Source organism: Cryptomeria japonica, chromosome 10 (assembly GCF_030272615.1).
Source record: "Cryptomeria japonica chromosome 10, Sugi_1.0, whole genome shotgun sequence".
NCBI lineage: Eukaryota > Viridiplantae > Streptophyta > Pinopsida > Cupressales > Cupressaceae > Cryptomeria > Cryptomeria japonica.
In genome coordinates, this window is record NC_081414.1 from 474902828 (window position 1) to 474918420 (window position 15593).

At 38.1% G+C, this 15593-nt stretch overlaps 1 protein-coding gene across 12 annotated transcripts in view; it reads right to left on the bottom strand.

The window, feature by feature from the left end:
• Positions 1-324: 324 nt before the first annotated feature.
• Positions 325-15593, bottom strand: part of LOC131063371 (uncharacterized) — a 60825-nt gene continuing 45556 nt past the window's right edge. For all 12 annotated transcript variants that reach the window (XM_057997169.2, XM_057997159.2, XM_057997164.2 and 9 more), the window contains 2 exons: positions 2643-4429; positions 325-2533 (listed from right to left, as the gene is read on the bottom strand). In XM_057997169.2, coding sequence (XP_057853152.2) covers positions 740-2533; positions 2643-4429 — 3581 coding nt within the window. In that variant the 3' untranslated portion in view covers positions 325-739. The remainder of the gene's footprint in view (positions 2534-2642; positions 4430-15593) is intronic.

Genomic DNA, 15593 nt, shown 5'->3' on the forward strand with positions numbered 1-15593 from the left:
TCAACAATTGAAAAGCAATTTCAACCCCATGAGAATTACAACTTGTAAGTACAATTTACCTCATGAAATACAATGATGGTTATTAGATTATATTTTAAATCAATGGTGTCAACTAAAGATTACTGATATAATTCTAAATTAACTAATAATTATAATATATTAGTGACAAATTAATTTAAATTTTTACAATAAATTATAAAATTTTGGCATCATGTAGCAAATACAGTGATGAATCTGAGTTTAAAAATTTAGTAAAATAAATTCTCTAGCAATTTAAATAAGATTACAATAAAAATTTATAAAAATGTAACAATTTGGGTCACCTTAAAACTTGAAAAATTAGCCACATTTTGATTCCCAAATTTTTTTAAAAAAGTCATATTAACCACTGAAAAAATCATTGATTTTAGCCCGTGGAGGATGAAGTGGTCGGTTATTCATACAACTTGAGGGATGAAATTAGAGACCTTGATTTGTGGGACATGGTAAAGAAGAGAACATTGGCGAAATGTACAAATGCATATCGCCAACAAAGAATTTTGAACACAAATCAATGTGTCACCTCGGCCACATTCAATAGCCAAGCGAATCTATTAATTAAAGCTCTAATCAGAGCACTTGGAAAATGATACAATATTACAATTCGTCTGTGTCAAAGATGTAGCCAAAATTACATTCAATGTATATCACTTGTTCATTTCATAATGTACAAACTCCATACAGCGGTTCCTCAATCCTTTCAAATCATTGATAGTGTGAGTTTCAAGTCCGCATCTACTTCTTCAGGCAGTTCAGTGTCTTCTGTAACTTCAACCCAACTATTTCCTTGTCTTCTGTATTGAGGCATTGAAAGACTCAAAATAGATATTTCGGCAGGACTGGGTTCCCTAGAATTATCAAAAACTAACCTGGATCTAGAATTGCTAGAATTCTTATCGAACATAAAATTACATGAACGACTTTGCAATGAAGATTGCTCTAGTAGTGGCAAAGGCTCATTAGTTTTAGTCCTTTGTCCAAGCCCCAATTCAAGGTTAAAGTCCCAGTCACTTAAAGAGCTTTCAGCCTCTCCGCAATTTCCCTTAATAGGAAATAATGGAAGGCATTGTACAGAATCATGCATAGTCATCCTTGACCCAGAAGACCAGTTATGTTGTATGGGAATGACATGTTGCTCAAGCTTTCCAGAATGTAAAAAAGCATACTCAGTCCTTGAAATCATGTTATCTGATATATTGACCTGTGTAGTTTCTTGAAAAGCTTCTACACTAAGATTCTTCTGATCTGAAATTTCATGATCACAGGCAGGATCATCATTTAAATCACACAAAAGAAAATGATGATCTGTCAACTTCCTACTTGCTTCAATATTCTGAAATTTCTCTTCAGATTCCAGCGGACAATACTCAGACCTTGGTGATTGTACAGAATCAATGTCCATTATGGCTTCCCTGCTGTGAAGATTGACAGTAACAGCATCTTCTCTATTTTCAGAATCTTTCTCTAATGATAGGCTTATGTGATTATGATGTTCAATATTAGAATCAGAAATGGAAGAGTTAGCATGATGACTAGACGTTGTCTTCCCTGTAGCGTCTACGATGCATTCTCCTCCCATATAGGACCGTGTTGTTGATTCTGGATTTGAACAATCATGTAAACTGTGAGATTCTAGCGGACAATACTCAGACCTTGGTAATTGTACAGAATCAATGTCCATTATGGCTTCCCTGCTGTGAAGATTGACAGTACCAGCATCTTCTCTATTTTCAGAATCTTTCTCTAATGATAGGCTTTTATGATTATGATGTTCAATATTAGAACCAGAAAAGGAAGAGTTAGCATGATGACTAGACGTTGTCTTCTCTGTAGCATCTACAAGGCATCCTCCTCCCATATAGGACCGTGTTGTTGATTCTGGATTTGAACAATCATGTAAACTGTGAGAATGCTTGTCATAGTCATTGTGCCTTCTAGTTCCTACATACCTGCTCCGGTGTCTATGATATCCAGAATCCCTATTCCTTGCACTTTCTCTTTCTGTACTTTTTCTCTCCCGGTTTCTAGTACCTTGTTCTTCACCACTATCTTTTCTACCGTGCTCTTTCTTACTTTCCTTTTCTCTACCATAGTTTCGATGCCTCTCTTTTCTACGTTCCATTTCTCTGTTATAGTTTCTATGCCGCTCCCTTGTACATTCCTTCTCTCTATTACTGTTTCCACTCCTCTTCCAGTTATATTCCTTTTCCCTGCTCCTGCTTTTATCCCTTCTCCCATCATTTCTTTCCCTCCTTCTCCCATGGTAATACTCCTCTCTGGGACTCCTGTTCTTGTAGATATTGGCCAGATACGTACCTTTATCTGCTTCCCTGGTGACAGAGGTAAATGAATCAGTGTGTGTGACCCCTCTCCTGCCATTGGCATTGTATATTTTAGTACGATCTCTACTGCTATCATCTTTTCCTGATAACAAATAAGAAGAACGTTGACGGATTGGCTCCACTTTATTCTCAACTTCAAGGTCAGGCTTGTCCTACATCACAAAAACCTAAAATTAGGATGCTGTATGCCATTTCAAATTTCCACAGAAAACTTCCATTCAAATATCTACGATGTCCATTAATAAGGTTAATCAACTTTACCTGAAGCTGCTTACATGCCAGATTTTCAAGTGGTTGACCTGAAGGAAATAATGATTTCCCAGAAGCAGAATCAAAACCAGGTGGATGATCTAAAGATGTCAATGGACGATTCCATATAGCAGCCTCCACACCAGGTGGGCATTCAGATGAAGACAGATCTGGCATTCCTTCAGCAGGTTCAGTGACACAAGAATTATGCAAAGGAAACGAAGGATTCTGAACATAAGGCACAACACTAGATGGGCAGTCTGGAAAAGTCGCCGAAGGCTTCGCCAAAACAGCTTCTAGACCAGGGTAGCATTCTTCTGAAGAAACAACGGGTTTCATTGAAGTTGTTTCTAAACCAGGTGGGCAGTCTGGAGAAAACAAACGAGGCTTAACAAAAACAGGTTCTAAACCAGGTGGGAAGTCTGGAGAGGAAACCAAAGGCTTCATAGATTTATGTTCAAGACCAGGAGGACAGCCTGGAAAGGTTACCAATGGTTTCACCAAAGTAGCTTCTACACCAGGTTGACATTCTGCTGAAAAAACCAGAGGTTTAATATATGTAGATTCCAAACTAGGCAGACAGACTGGAGACGATAACAGAGACTTCATATGAGTAGTTTCTAGACCAGGTGGGCAGTTTGGAGAGGAAACCGGAGGCTTCAAAGATGCTGGTTCTAGACCAGGTGGATAGTCCGGAGAAGACATTGAAGCTTTTAAAGAAGCGGGGTGAAAACCAGGTGGAAACTCCTCAGACAATACAGTAGTCGGTGGGTGACTGCGAACTTGTGAAGAGAATCCAGATGCCAAATTATTAATTGATGACTTCGTGTTGTCACTAAGAACTTCCAAACCAGGTGGTAATTCCCCTCCCTGTAGTTTTGCATGGATCCCAAAGCTATTCATATTCTCAGGCATGGCTTCAATATGCTTCCCACGGTTACTCCTGGAAATAGCAGATGAATGATGGCAAACAGGTGGAAGTTCAAATCCAGGAGGAAACTCAAGCTCATTATTAGTATAACATGTACTGGACTGCTCATTTCTTCTCTCGGCATCTTTAACATAGCCAGTACTGGGCATGTATTCGGGAATATTTCCTAAGATCTCTGCAGAGCCGTGCCTGGATGCAAATGATGAATTGCGGCCCTGTTCAAATGATATAATTCTGCCCAACTTGGGATTATCATGATGAGTCAATTTGGATAATGAATTAGACAAAGCAGATGTGTGTGCAACACTTCTCTCAATCATATTAGCTAGTTTAGACTCTGGCCTTGGATTTGACCTTTTACTCATTCCTAAGTCTCTTTCCCCTTGTATATCAACACCAATACTTCCTTTCATTTCAGGAATCGTTCCCAAGATTTTCGCCGAGTTAGACCAGGATGCAACTAATGGAAGGCCATCCTGTTCGAATGGCATACGATTGCCTGACTTGAGATTCTCGTGGTGAATCAACACATGTTTTGAGTTGGAGATAACAGATGTTGTAGCATCATCCTCCATTGCATTAGCTACTTGAGGTTCTGACCTTGTTGCTGGTCTTTCTGCCATTCCTATTTCTCTTCCCCCTTCCATATCAACATCCATATCTTCTTCTCCTTCACTGCAACCACTGGCATTGGTGGATGTCAACTGAGTAGGTAATGGATTGTTGTTTTTCATCAAAAGGGGACTTGGACTTGGTTGCACATCATTGCCAACATTATTGCAATCTGTAAATTGTTGATGTGAAACAGCCAAAGTGATTTTCTTTCTACCTCGAAAGACACCCCAAAGATACATCTGTCCATTGTATCCTGTTAATAAAAAAGAAATATCATTTATTAGATCACAAATCATGAATTAAGGATAAATAATCTACAAAATATTCTCATTATAAAAAAAATTCAAATTTTCTCAAAACGAAAAAGGAATAATTGAGGAGAAATAGTAGATGTGTAATAACATGCACTTTGGGAATAAAGAACTAATACCAAAAGCTCTAAATAACTTTTGTTCCATTTATTGATAAACCTGAATTGTGAACAACAAAATAATATAAATATATATAATTCGACACAAGCACCATCTAATTCTTAGTGATAAAGAAGAAGTCAAATCTTAATTCTTTGCTTCTACTTGACTTTTGGTTTATCAAACTTTTCTAGTCTAAACATTAATTTTCCCTTCCAGCAAAGGGGATCAGAAAATACATCGATAATGGATGTAACAGCTTTCAATGATTTTCATTGGCTTTATTTCTCTTCATAATATTGCTTATATGATAACTGTCGTTTGCCTAATTCTAGACTGCTGAGTTACCATAATGGAAAAACAATGGTGTTTTGAAATCTTATTTGAGTGATTCATGAGATGCTAGAATTATCTTATCAGATCTTTGATTATGTTATTAATAAGAGAATCAGTAATAGCATGCATTTTAGAATCTCCTGAATAATGCAGGGCACTAACATTGTAAAGGGTAATAGTCAACAGATGTACCTGTAATATAATATTATGGTAATTATGATTCAAATCTCAAATTATTCCCCAAATGATTGTACATGGTTTCATAGATCAATTCTATTTTCCTAGTAAGAACGTATATGGATGAATTTCTTAGGATTCTAATCTAGAACCAAAAGATTTTCCATCCTAACCTTTTAAAGTTTCTGTTCATTCTTATCTTTTATCTAAGTGTCTGGTAAATTTTGAAGCACGGCTCAATAGATTGCATGAACACAAATCTTGAGAGAAACCTCCCTGATGACATTTTTCACACATATTCTGGAACATAAACATAAATGTTTACAACTTCTCACATCAAGTGTTTATATATAATATTTATTATAAAATTTTCACCGTATCATATTATGATGTAATATGAAATCATATTTTTTAATTTTGTGCATGGGTATGCAGAAGGTGGATGTAAATTGATTAAAGGGGGCAAATTAACATCTTACCATCATGTCTCAATGGCATATTTTTCAATTACGAGGCTTATGAAAAGAAGAGCTAGAGGCAGCCAAAATTAAGGTTTCATGATACAAAGGCAAAACATCAGATAAAAGCACGTCAGGACAGATAGAAGTAGGTAAGGCCGGAGGTGTTTAGGCATGTATTTGTCAAAATTTCATAGTTTCAAATAGCACGCAAATTTTCCCCAAAGAACTTTCAATAGAAACAGTCAATATGAAGATTTTGGTCAGAACTAAAACAAGTCTGGCCCAAAGTTTTTGACTGCAGGCCCCAACATCATCTAGAGAACTGCCTTTGTAAAAAGGAATTATGCAATGCAACCATCTGCGACTTTGTAGTACAAAATCTGCAAATTGGTAAGCAGTCTAGTAGCTTAAAAAAAGATGGTCAGTCTATGAAATATCCTTTGCCAAACAGAAATAAACAGAAATAAACATAAACTCTACTCTAGGCACAGTAAAAATTGATTTTCAGAATTTGGAAAGGAATCGAATTAAAATCAGAATATTCTAGAACTGAAACATATGATCCGAAATAAATATTTCTCTTCATTACAAACTCAGACTGATTTTTCTCTACAATATTTGAACAAAATAGAATACCCGTGTACTGCTGATAGACGTCAGAAATCTCCTCGAATGTCTGAGAAATGGCGGCCTCTTGAATCCAGAAATAGAATTGCTTAACCTGCAGATTGGCGCCTAAAGGTGGGATATTCGGAGTGTTGCTGTTGCTGTAACTTCAACAAGAACCAGAGCTGTTTCTATGCCTTCAACCATACATGCAGCCTTGGATGATCGTCCAAGCTGATAAAATGAAACATAATAATAATCCCCGACTTAACTCCCAGCAAGCCTTAAGAAGGCAGCAAACCCTAGAAACTGCACTTACCTCAAGTCCTATAAATCAGGCAATTCCTCTCAATTAAATCAAGCGAATAATTAAAGACTTAACCTTAAAAGATCCATCTTTTATAACTTAGGTGCACCCCTTCCACAAGGAAATAAGATTAAATGAAATTATTTGAAGTGGTGGTTTGTAATGGCCCAATCCAATGACTGAAAAATAGGAATCACTTAAGTGAAGTAGACCCCACTTAAACATCTCCTTTTATTTTATAATTTTGACTAGGTCAGGGAGACGCCCAGCTAGAGCAGACTTAGAAAAATGAATTTAAGAAGCGTTAGTTGAGAGGGGATATTACAGTCTAGTATAAAATGGATCAGAGGGCAAGTGTAGTAGAGATATCCGTGTGGTATTAGACATATAAGAGGGTCAGCAGTGTAATATAAAAGGTTAATGTAGTAGTAAACAAATAAGAGGGCCAATAATGTAAATTAAATGGTCTGTGCAGCAATAAAAGGTATAAGATTTTAGAGTGGTTGCTAGCATTCATTTCAAGCTTATGTTATTTATGAAATGAAATAATGTCAATTATGTCCATGAGACCAAAATAGCACCAACTGCTTCAATCATTCAAGGATTCACAAGATAGATGATATCCTTTTGAAGGCTGTTCCTTCCCTTGTTGATTTGGTTTAGTAGTTCTCCCAAACCTTTTAATATGTTTTCCTCAAATAACTCTACCATGGAACTAACTTTTAAGGTTAATCACATATTTGGCTTGGATGCCCTTGAAAGTTGGGTATTCAAAGATGAGATGTTTCTCTGTTTCAACTTCCCTTGTGGTGCAAAACACACAAACCCTTTCCTTCCATACTTCCTTAGGCATCACCCTTTTTCCTATCTCACATTTGAGCCTATGGGATCTAGTTCTTAGTTGAGCAATGAGGATTTTCCTCTCCATTTGATTTCTGCCCTTATATATGTTTTTTTTTTCGCAATGCTCATAATTTGGATTGAACCTTGCAATATAGTGCTAACGTTTCCTACTTGTTTTCTCCCTCCACATCACTTTTCCAAACTTTTCATTGACATGGTTTTTAATGGTTTTATTAAAGTTTGGGCATTCAATTAGGCCGATGTCCCATCCATTCATTCATTTGTGATTCTATTTCATCCATGTTTCCTTATTTCTAGGCAACTTTTCATCCCTCATGGCCCTAGGCCACTTGCCGATCTTCATGTTTTCTACATTTTTCAAGTAACATAGTAGCCTACTTATAGCGGTTGCTTCTAAAAGGAAAATTCCTGACTCTACGAGAATAATTATGTTGTGAACTAAAACCTAATTCTGAAATTATTTGTGATTAAATGTTTTTGGATCATTTCAATTTACTACCATTTCAAACTTGATGTTCCCCTGGCCCACACCTCACAGCCATATAATACCACCAGCATTACAAGCAAACCAAATAGACCCTACTAGTCTTCCAACCCCATTACATTTCCACACCTATTTTGAAATACATAAAGAGCTCTCTGACCTCCTTGTATCCCTTCCAACCTACATGTGTCCCGACTAAGTTTGTTGTGAAAGTTGAGCCTGAGATACTTGTGTTTTAACACCAGTTCAAGCTCTCCTTCAAATTGAAAATTGAATGCTCCTCCCTTTCCAAAGAGAAAAGCAAAAAAATGGTGCCGATATTCACCTACATCCATACATCTTTAGGAAAGAGCTCTAGAGCTTGTAAGCGACCTCTTAAACCTTGGGCTGTCTCAAGTCTCTGTCGTTAGAATTAGCTCATTGGCATAAAGCAAGAGTTTCAACACATAGTTGGCCAAGTGGACCCCCTCCCCTCCATAGTTGTTTATCCAATCTTCTAGCTTGTCAGCGTATAACCCAAATATAGTTAAGGATGTCTACTGGATATATTTAAGTTTTTTTAAAATGACTTTTGATAAGGAATTTACAATTTTCTCTATTATTGGTTTTGCAAGGTGTCATTGTTAGGCAGCAAGTTAGAACTGTATGTTGATTTAACATGATTGCCTCCAACGGTAGATGGACTGAGTTTAAATGAAAGAGTGAAACAATATGTCTTGGGTTTTGGGAGCATTGCTTAGATGAGTTAGGTGCCTTAGAAACTAACATACTTGCCATGTCCATAGAATGTTGGGAGCCATAGGACCACACCTTCAAAAGGATAGTGGTGTTGGGAATTAGTGTTCACATAGGTGTTATAAATTAGAGTTTATACTGATTTAATAAGTGTCATAATATTAAGTTGTTGAGAAACAACTTAATATTATTATGCCACATGGTTTGTTAAATAGGTTATTAGAATAGTAGTACATATTGAGTTGTTGAAAACAAATCAATATTAATAGGAAATTTGTTTGGGTTGTTCCATATAAAATAGGATCTAAAAAATCCTATAAATTTGTATTGAACGAAATGTGAGAGATGTTAATGGGAATGATATTATTGTGTGCACTCTGAAAAACAATATGGTATCAGAGCTAGACTGGGTGTAATTCCCTCACCGGAATACCCAGAAAGAAATAGTTTAATGATATATCGCTGATGCGTGAGCTTTGAAGTCATATTCACAGTGTAAGCAATTTATATTGCTTGGCATTCTCTCATTCCAACAGAGTCATATCAACTAGAGTCATCACGACACACTTGGCATTATTTCATTACAGTTTTTAATGCATCGGGGGTCTTATTTCCTTGGGGATATCTGAAAGCAGCAGACAGTAATATTCGAAGAAAGACATTTTTGCCGGCTTTCTTAGTAAAGATATCGACTGAAGTTTATAATTGTGTGGAGATAATCTTTCCAGCACCTTCCAGTCTATGCGGATGGAGAGTATAAGACCCATGTTTGTTTCCATCCGTGATAATATTCTCTTTCAGATTTTTCCATGATATTATTTGGCTAGAGCAAGACTATTCCAGGAGTAGTGCAATACATTTCTCTGCTTATGCACCTGATTTCAGGTTTGGATTCTTATTGCAAGTCCATGAACGATCTAGTGTGAAGATTGATACATGAGTTGGCAAAACCACTATCTTTGTGATCCTGTTTTGCAGTTGATAATAGGAGTCTATGAAGGCTATACTGCTGCATATAAAAAAGTCTGTTTGGCAACATATTCTGTGCATGAAGGGAGTTCGTGGGTCTTTCTAGAAGACTTGAGAAGCTCCAGCCAATTGACAGACATCAGGTTTCACTTTCAGACCATTCTGTGGCAGCGTTGCAATCTTTATTATTGATCTTTCAGAGATACTGGGTCAAGCAATTAATGGTATTTAGTCTTGTTTTTTGTAGATTGAGTGTTAATGATAAGTTTTGGATTGATTGTTATCATTTTAGTCCAAGTGTTCGTTAGGCCTAATAGACATATTTTGTCTCATAGTCAATTTATATTGTTGATGTAGACAAAAATTTCAAGGTGAATTAAAAATGGAGTCTGACACCTTGATATTATTTAGAATACAGGGGGAGTCAAATTATATTTCTTTTAATGGAGAAAAATAGTATTTGATAGAAAAGTTTCAAGGTTCAAAGTTTCACACATGGCAGATCAAGTTACAGTTGATCCTTATTGAAAAGTATATGTGGGATGTAGTCAGTGGAGCAACAACAAGGCCAACTGATCCTGATGAAAGCACAAAGTGGACTATCAAGGATCGAAGAGCAATAGCTTTGATTGGTCTTGCACTTTCAGATGCATACCTCCACTACATTGACTTATCAAAGACCTCAAACGAAGTGTGGGAGAATTTGAATGCTTTGTTTGGATGAAAAGCAACAAGTGCAAAGATGGGTCTAAAACAGAAATTGTTTGAGCTGAAAATGGAGGGTGACAACATTGTTCAAAATATCAGTAAGTATCACTCCCTATTGAATTAATTAACTGGGATAGATGCTAAAATAGCTGATGATGATTCAAAGGCTAACATGCCTCTTAGTTATGGCAACATTGTTTTCGCATTAAACAAAGTAGATGCTACCTTGGAAGAAATAATATTTACTTTGATTGATGAAGGAACTAAAAAAATTCAATCAACTATAGAGGAAACTGCAATGTATGGAAAAAATAGGCCTAATCATACCTCCAAATCTAGTTCTTCTACATCAAAGGAAAGTCTTTTCTTCAAGAATAGAATCTTGTGCTACTATTGCAAGAAGAAGGGACACATTGTTATAAATTGCACTCAGTGTGCCAAGGATCTTCTTGATGGCAAGCTAAATACAGATAAGGCATTGGCTGCAGATGATGATGAAGAATGCCTTCATGGAGTGGCTATTGAAGACCCTCCACACAAATATAGTAAGGAGGAATATGTTCTCTAAATCAAATCACTAGAGGACGGAGGAATAGGAAGCTAGATGACATTTAGCAACCTCTCGTGAGTCACTAGCGACGGAGTTACAAAATTGTTTTAGTGACAAAACGACTAAAGCCAAGATCGGTTTCCAGGTGGCAACAGCAATTGTCCCATATCATTTGTGATCACAGTGGCAATGATCTACAATGAGGACTTATTTCTCAAGCTTTTGATGTAAGTGATTGGATGTGCTTGTCCCCAATAACAATTGTTGATTGTTTGTGAATGGACATGTTTGCCCCCATTCACAAGACGGTGTAAGTGATTGGAGGTGTTTGTCTCCAGTCACATAAGTTGATGATTATGATTGGATGTGTGTCCCCAATCGTAGTTGTTGTGAGCAGATGTGCTTGTCCCTGTTGATGACCTTGGATAGATGTGTTATTCCCTATCCTTGGTTCCATGGGTAGATGTGTTTGTCCCTATCCTTGAGGCTAGTTCTACTATTGCATGTCAGGAGTAGATGTGTATGTCCCTACTCATATCTTATGATGAACTATTTAATGTGGTCATCAAGTATTGTGATGTACTTTCACCCCATGTTCACACTAAGGGGGGGTGTTGGGAGTTGGTGTTCACATAGGTGCTAGAAATTAGAGTTTATGCTGATTTAAATAAGTGTCATGTTATTAAGTTGTTGAGAAACAACTTAAAATTAATAGGAAATTTGTTTGGGTTGTTCCCTATAAAATAGGATCTGAAAAATGCTATAAATTTGTATTGAATGAAATGTGAGAGATGGTAATAGGAATAATATTATTGTGTGCACTCTGAAAATCAATAAGTGGATTGGGATGTCATTGAGTGTGTTTGACCTTGGAGGATATAGATGCTATGCTAGGATTGTCTATTGTAGAGATTCAGGTTACTTTGGAAGGCCCAAGCCCTAGATACAGATGCAAAGGGGCAAGAATTAGACTTATGGGGGACAAATTCTGACTAGTATACTGAGCCAAATATGTTTCATTAGGACTCAGAATGTGCAAGCAGCACATACAGTGGTTATCTCGATGATGGTGATAGGATTGATGTTTGCTTGGATCATTTGCCACTAATTAGATGGCAGCATGCATCTCAATGTTTTGGGTATACATATATATTAAGCATGCCCCTACATATATGTGAGAAATGATATCATCACGAGAAGAGCTAAAAAGCAGAGTGTGGTCAAAGATGGGGAAAGCCACATGATTAACACAAGTAAAGATAAATCAAAAATCTCTTTATAAGTGTCAGCTTAATACAAATGGAAAATCCGTTTCGCATATTTCAAGGGATAAGCAAGATAATGAGGTAGATGAATACAAAATTTCTTCCAACATGTCTACTTACACATTAAAAGTGATCTGAAGAATTGTTGCACCAACATAAGGAAATTTTACAAGAGCCCAAAGATGTCACACCAATGAGAGTAGTTGAGTATGAGATCCATAAATTGTTAAATGATCCTCTCCCCAACATTAGTCTTTACAACATCTAACAGAATCAAAAGAGGTAACCCAGCAACTTCAACTTTTCATAGATCAAGATGAAATACATTGTAGCACTTCTAACATGTTATCCTATTTTTAATGTTCTTAAAAAGGTATATTTCATGGACCGATTTAGGTGTTCCACCGGAAGAGAAGCAAAGTGCAAGGTTGAAGACAGACCGGTTAGGGTACAACCGGCAGGGTCTGTGAACCGGTAGATGAACCCGGTTGTGTGGATTGGTCGGTGATCTTGTCTGGTCCCACACAGAAGACTTAGCAAAGGTGGATGACGACTATGATGACACGTAGGAGATAGGTGTCATGCATACGGTGGTCGGTGAAGAGTTGTCGGTGAGATAGGTGGTGACTAGTCGACATTAATGTCGATAGCGTGTTTCACAGGTCGAGAGCAGAAGAGTGCGGCTTGAGACTGATCAGAGGACAAAGATCTGATTTGATGACTTCATGATCGAGGCCGAGTGTCCAGGGGCTGATCAAGGTAGGTGAAGCTATCTGCGTGATCCCTTCATAGGTGTTTGACAAGTGCAGACCGAAGGAGGTGTCGTGTTTGCCAAATGGGGCAAACGTGTTCTAAACGCAGCAGGATTGGCGGAGTCTGATTGATCCGTTGCAGGTGGTCGATCTCTGGAAGGAGATCTGATTGGATTTGATCTACCTCGGGGTCGATGAAGAAACCCTAGTGGGCCAGAAGTTTGAATGTCGGTCATGGCGGGAAAACTCAAGTATAAGTATGTCGACTCATGACTGTAGATGATTGATGGTGTTGTTGCTGCATGAGAGAGTGAGGCTAGTGAAGAGAGCCAATCAGTCAAGTGCTCAACGTCAATCAAAGTAGAGACTAAGTGTGTGAGAGAGAACCAATCTGAAGAGTTCAACCGGCGAGAGTGAGATAATCGGCAGCCTGCCATTAAGTCTGACAGAGGAGTTCACCGGTGGTGACTGAACTGGCAGAGAAGAGCCACAGAAGTGTGCAGTGAAGAACCGGTAAGTTGAGAATCGGCAGTAATCAGATAATGGATATTTGACTGAGTGAAGAAGACCGTTGGTGACTAGCAACAGTGTGACAGAGATAAAAGAGAACCGGTAGAGAGCAGAACCGGCAGAGAAGAAGAAGAGGTTGAACCGGTAAGGTTGCAGAAGAGAGTGAGTTGCAGCAAGAGATAAGGTTGCAGCTGTGAGAAGGTGAGAAGAGAACCGGCAGAGATTTGGAGAGAGGAGAATAGGTGGAGAGACTTACATAAGAGTTACAAAGTCCTTTTGTAACAAGGAGATTACTTTTGTAATCAATATATGATCTTCTAATCACTGAGTTGGAGCTCGGTGCAGGGGTTGGTGCTCCTTGGATTGGTGCCCTAAACTTAGGGGTTGGTGCTCCTTGTTTTGGTGCCCTAAAGCAGGAGTGGTACTCCTTGGGTTGGTGCCCTAAATGTTGTAACCAAGGTTTTCATTGTGACGCTGTATTGGAGCAGTAGTCTCCAACAGCATTTCTCACCGAGGTTTTTCCCATCTTGGGTTTTCCTCGTACATCTGGTGTTATGTGATGTCCCTTTTATGTGTGGTTGCATTTGTGTCATTCTTCCATCTAACCGGTATGTCTGCTTTATGTTAGTTCAGTTAACTGGTTTACACACATAGGATTGAAAAGGGTTAAGTTTGGAAATCACTGATTCACCCCCCCTCTCAGTGACATCTAGTGTTCAACATCGCTTGCTTGCCTTAGGGTGATTGCTTTTCCATCGCGCTCCTTTGATCTCTTCATGTCTCCATGGTGTGGTGAAAGTACTTGAGATTCTTCCTCCCTTGATGCTTTGTGCTTGCTGATGAAGTTTTCTTCTTGAAGTTGCATGATGGTGCAGATCTTGCAATCTTCCTTGTTTCACTTCTCCAAGGTGCCGCTTTGCAATTTGCATCTTCTTCCATTTGCAAAACACCACAAACATGATATCAAATACACATAATATATAACCTTGATAGTTCTTCTAACTTGATATATTTATGTGATTTTATGTGGTTTGTAGGTTTAATAAGAGCATGTAGATAGAATTCGCCTTCATGAAGGAGCATTTGAAGTTGATGTCGTTTTGAGGAAGGGGCACTTTGAAGTTCGCTCTCACCTTGCTGCTCATGAAGTGATCTTTGAACTTGCTTTTAACCATTCATTGATGAAATCATGTCAACTAACCTAATGGAAGGCCTATAGAAGTATTTCGCTCTGGGAGTGGAAGACATGAAGTTCACTCCACTAGGCGAGTACATGAAGTAACCCTCTAAAATTATTCTCTCCTAAGCATGTTAAGACATCAAATCAGCTTAAGGAAATGATTTTTTAGGAGTTTTGCATCTTATTTTGAGCAAAAGAGACAAATTTGCACCCCTAGGCCTAAACATGAAGTTTGCTCTCCTCTCTCCATTCATGAAGTTTGCTCCCCTCCTCTGATTCCTGAAGTTCGCTCTTGCATCTTAAATCATGAAGTTCACTCTCCTCTAATTCTTGAAGTTCACTCCTATAGGCTTAAAGGTGAAGTTCGAGCCCCTACCTTAATTTGTGAAGTTCGCTCTCCTGTGCTTAAACATGAAGTTCGCTCTTGGGGCTTGGAGATGAAGTTAATTTCAAACAAACTTGTCTTCAATCACTTTGTTGCTTTATTGATCCAATCCTTCGGTTTTAGAAGTTATCTCATTCAAATGCTCAAACTTGAACATACACTCAAACAAGGCTCTTAGGGGAAATTCACTCTCCTACCTCCAAACATGAAGTTCGCTCCTCTAGCTCAATTCCTGAAGTTTGCTCTCCTATGCTCAAACATGAAGTTCGCTCCTCTAGCTCAATTTTGAAAGTTCGCTCTCCTCCTTCAATTCTTGAAGTTTGCTCGTGGGGGCTTGGAGATGAAGTGGATTGAAATTGAATACTAAGTGTTTGCTCACTCGCCTTGTTTCATTCTCTCCATTCAAACTTGCAAGATAAGGCTCTTGGAACAACTTCGCTCTCAGTCAAGGGTATTCGAAGTGAATTTCGCTCCTCATGAGAAGCACTTTAAGCTTTTGTCTTTAACCTCGAGCACTTCGAGTGTTACTAACTAGTAGTTCTTTAGACTCCTCGGTTGAGCTCATGACTGACTCACATGAAATCTAGACCTTATGAACTCACTCATTTCATACCTCACACAAGGCTATCCACCTGACACATGGCTTCCTGACCTTCTATACTTCTTCAATGCAAAGGCTAATAGCTAAGGACTAAAACACTACCCCAGAAAGCAGAAA